The following is a 1437-nucleotide window of genomic DNA, read 5'->3' as shown; positions in this document are numbered from 1 at the left end:
TTGCCCCATGTTGTATAACTTTTAAACTGTTTTTAAATAGTCTGTCTTTTTTTTGTAAAGAATTATTAACTTTGTTTTGAAAACTGCTATACAAAGTTTTAGAATTTTTTAATTATAGAAAGGGGATGTGACGTCATGATGGGCAGCGAGTGGGTGAGACCGGTAGGTGCGTGAGCGAGGACTAGATAGCATGTCTCCACTTCCTGATTGCTATCACACAAACTCCACAGGCTCCAAACGTGCAACACGGCAGCGCCTCTATCCTATTTGGCTTCATCTTTGGACCGCAGGAGGAAGCAGAGACACATTGTCCATCTTTATATACAGTCTATGGCTGCATCTATATCTACCATCGTATTTGACAATTGTTCATAGATTCTGACTTCTTACGGTAGCAAGACCTCTTGAATGTTGTTCCAGATGGCTTTTCCACCCATGATGATAGAGAGCTGAGTCGTCAACTCAATCAGACAACCACCAGGATCACACTGCAGGACGACAGCACACCAACAAAAGTCAAGAAAAAACTGTGAGAGAACTTAAGATGGCTGTACAGTACAACTGATTTCTGTTTTTGACCCCATTTTTTTTTTTACACGGACAGAGTGAGCACTAAGGTCGTGGCTTTATTGTCGGACCACACCTTAATTGTGAGCTTTGGATTGACATTGCAGATTATTCACTCGCACAGTGGGAGTTGGAATTAAACAACAACATTTCTAAAACTGGCTTAAATCTTACAGTGAACGTCCCGTTTTAGACAAGCAACTGTTAGACGGACAAACTGTACCTCCTCGTTCCGGTATTTTCCCAAGAGATAAACAGGCTGTCCGGGAAAGCCGACCGCTTTCCCTTTGGCGAAGGCGATGTAGAAACAGGAGGAGTAATAGTTGACAAACTGAAAGAGGAACATCTTCAGGGTCAAGCTGTTCTCGTAGTCCGTCTTGGTTCGTGGAAGCTCTGTTGTTGTGTCAGATGAGACAAGATTTCAGATTAAGCCACATGAGAGTCAACACAGGTCACAAAGAAAGCAGGACAATTCAAACTCACCGAAGTCGGTGATCCAGATGGCGACCCGCTCATAGAGGATGTTGAGGATCATAATCACAACAAAGCTGATGAGGGAGGCTGTGACAGACGTGGCCATCTGAGGCGTCACATAGTCCTTTAAGGGCTCCAGCTCCTTCAGGTCCTGAGCTCTGAGTTTAGTTGAGAAGGCAAAAAATGCAGCCAGGCGGTAGACAATGATGGCCACAATGGATGCCAGGATCAACAGAATCTAAAGGAAAAAATACAATTAAAAAGTTTAATATTACATTTTGATATAGAAAAAATAGGTTAGGATATATTCTATGGTTCCTTAATTTCTGAGTAATACCCATGTTATTTTCAAAAAAAATTCATGGAAAGAACAGTGATTTCTGTTCAACAGCAATT

General features: G+C 41.9%; 1 protein-coding gene across 1 annotated transcript; it reads right to left on the bottom strand.

Moving 5' to 3' along the window:
- Nucleotides 1-354: 354 nt before the first annotated feature.
- Nucleotides 355-1285, bottom strand: LOC121965145 (anoctamin-6-like). Its single transcript, XM_042515305.1, has 3 exons — nucleotides 1051-1285; nucleotides 791-960; nucleotides 355-488 (listed from the first exon to the last, which is right to left on the bottom strand). Exons 1-3 carry the CDS (start codon nucleotides 1145-1147, stop codon nucleotides 387-389), a joined length of 369 nt encoding a protein of 122 aa, XP_042371239.1. The 5' UTR covers nucleotides 1148-1285; the 3' UTR covers nucleotides 355-386.
- Nucleotides 1286-1437: the final 152 nt, after the last annotated feature.

The sequence above is a fragment of the Plectropomus leopardus genome, unplaced genomic scaffold (genome assembly GCF_008729295.1).
Source record: "Plectropomus leopardus isolate mb unplaced genomic scaffold, YSFRI_Pleo_2.0 unplaced_scaffold18772, whole genome shotgun sequence".
Classification (NCBI taxonomy): Eukaryota; Metazoa; Chordata; class Actinopteri; order Perciformes; family Serranidae; genus Plectropomus; species Plectropomus leopardus.
This window is presented reverse-complemented; position numbering and strand designations above follow the sequence as displayed.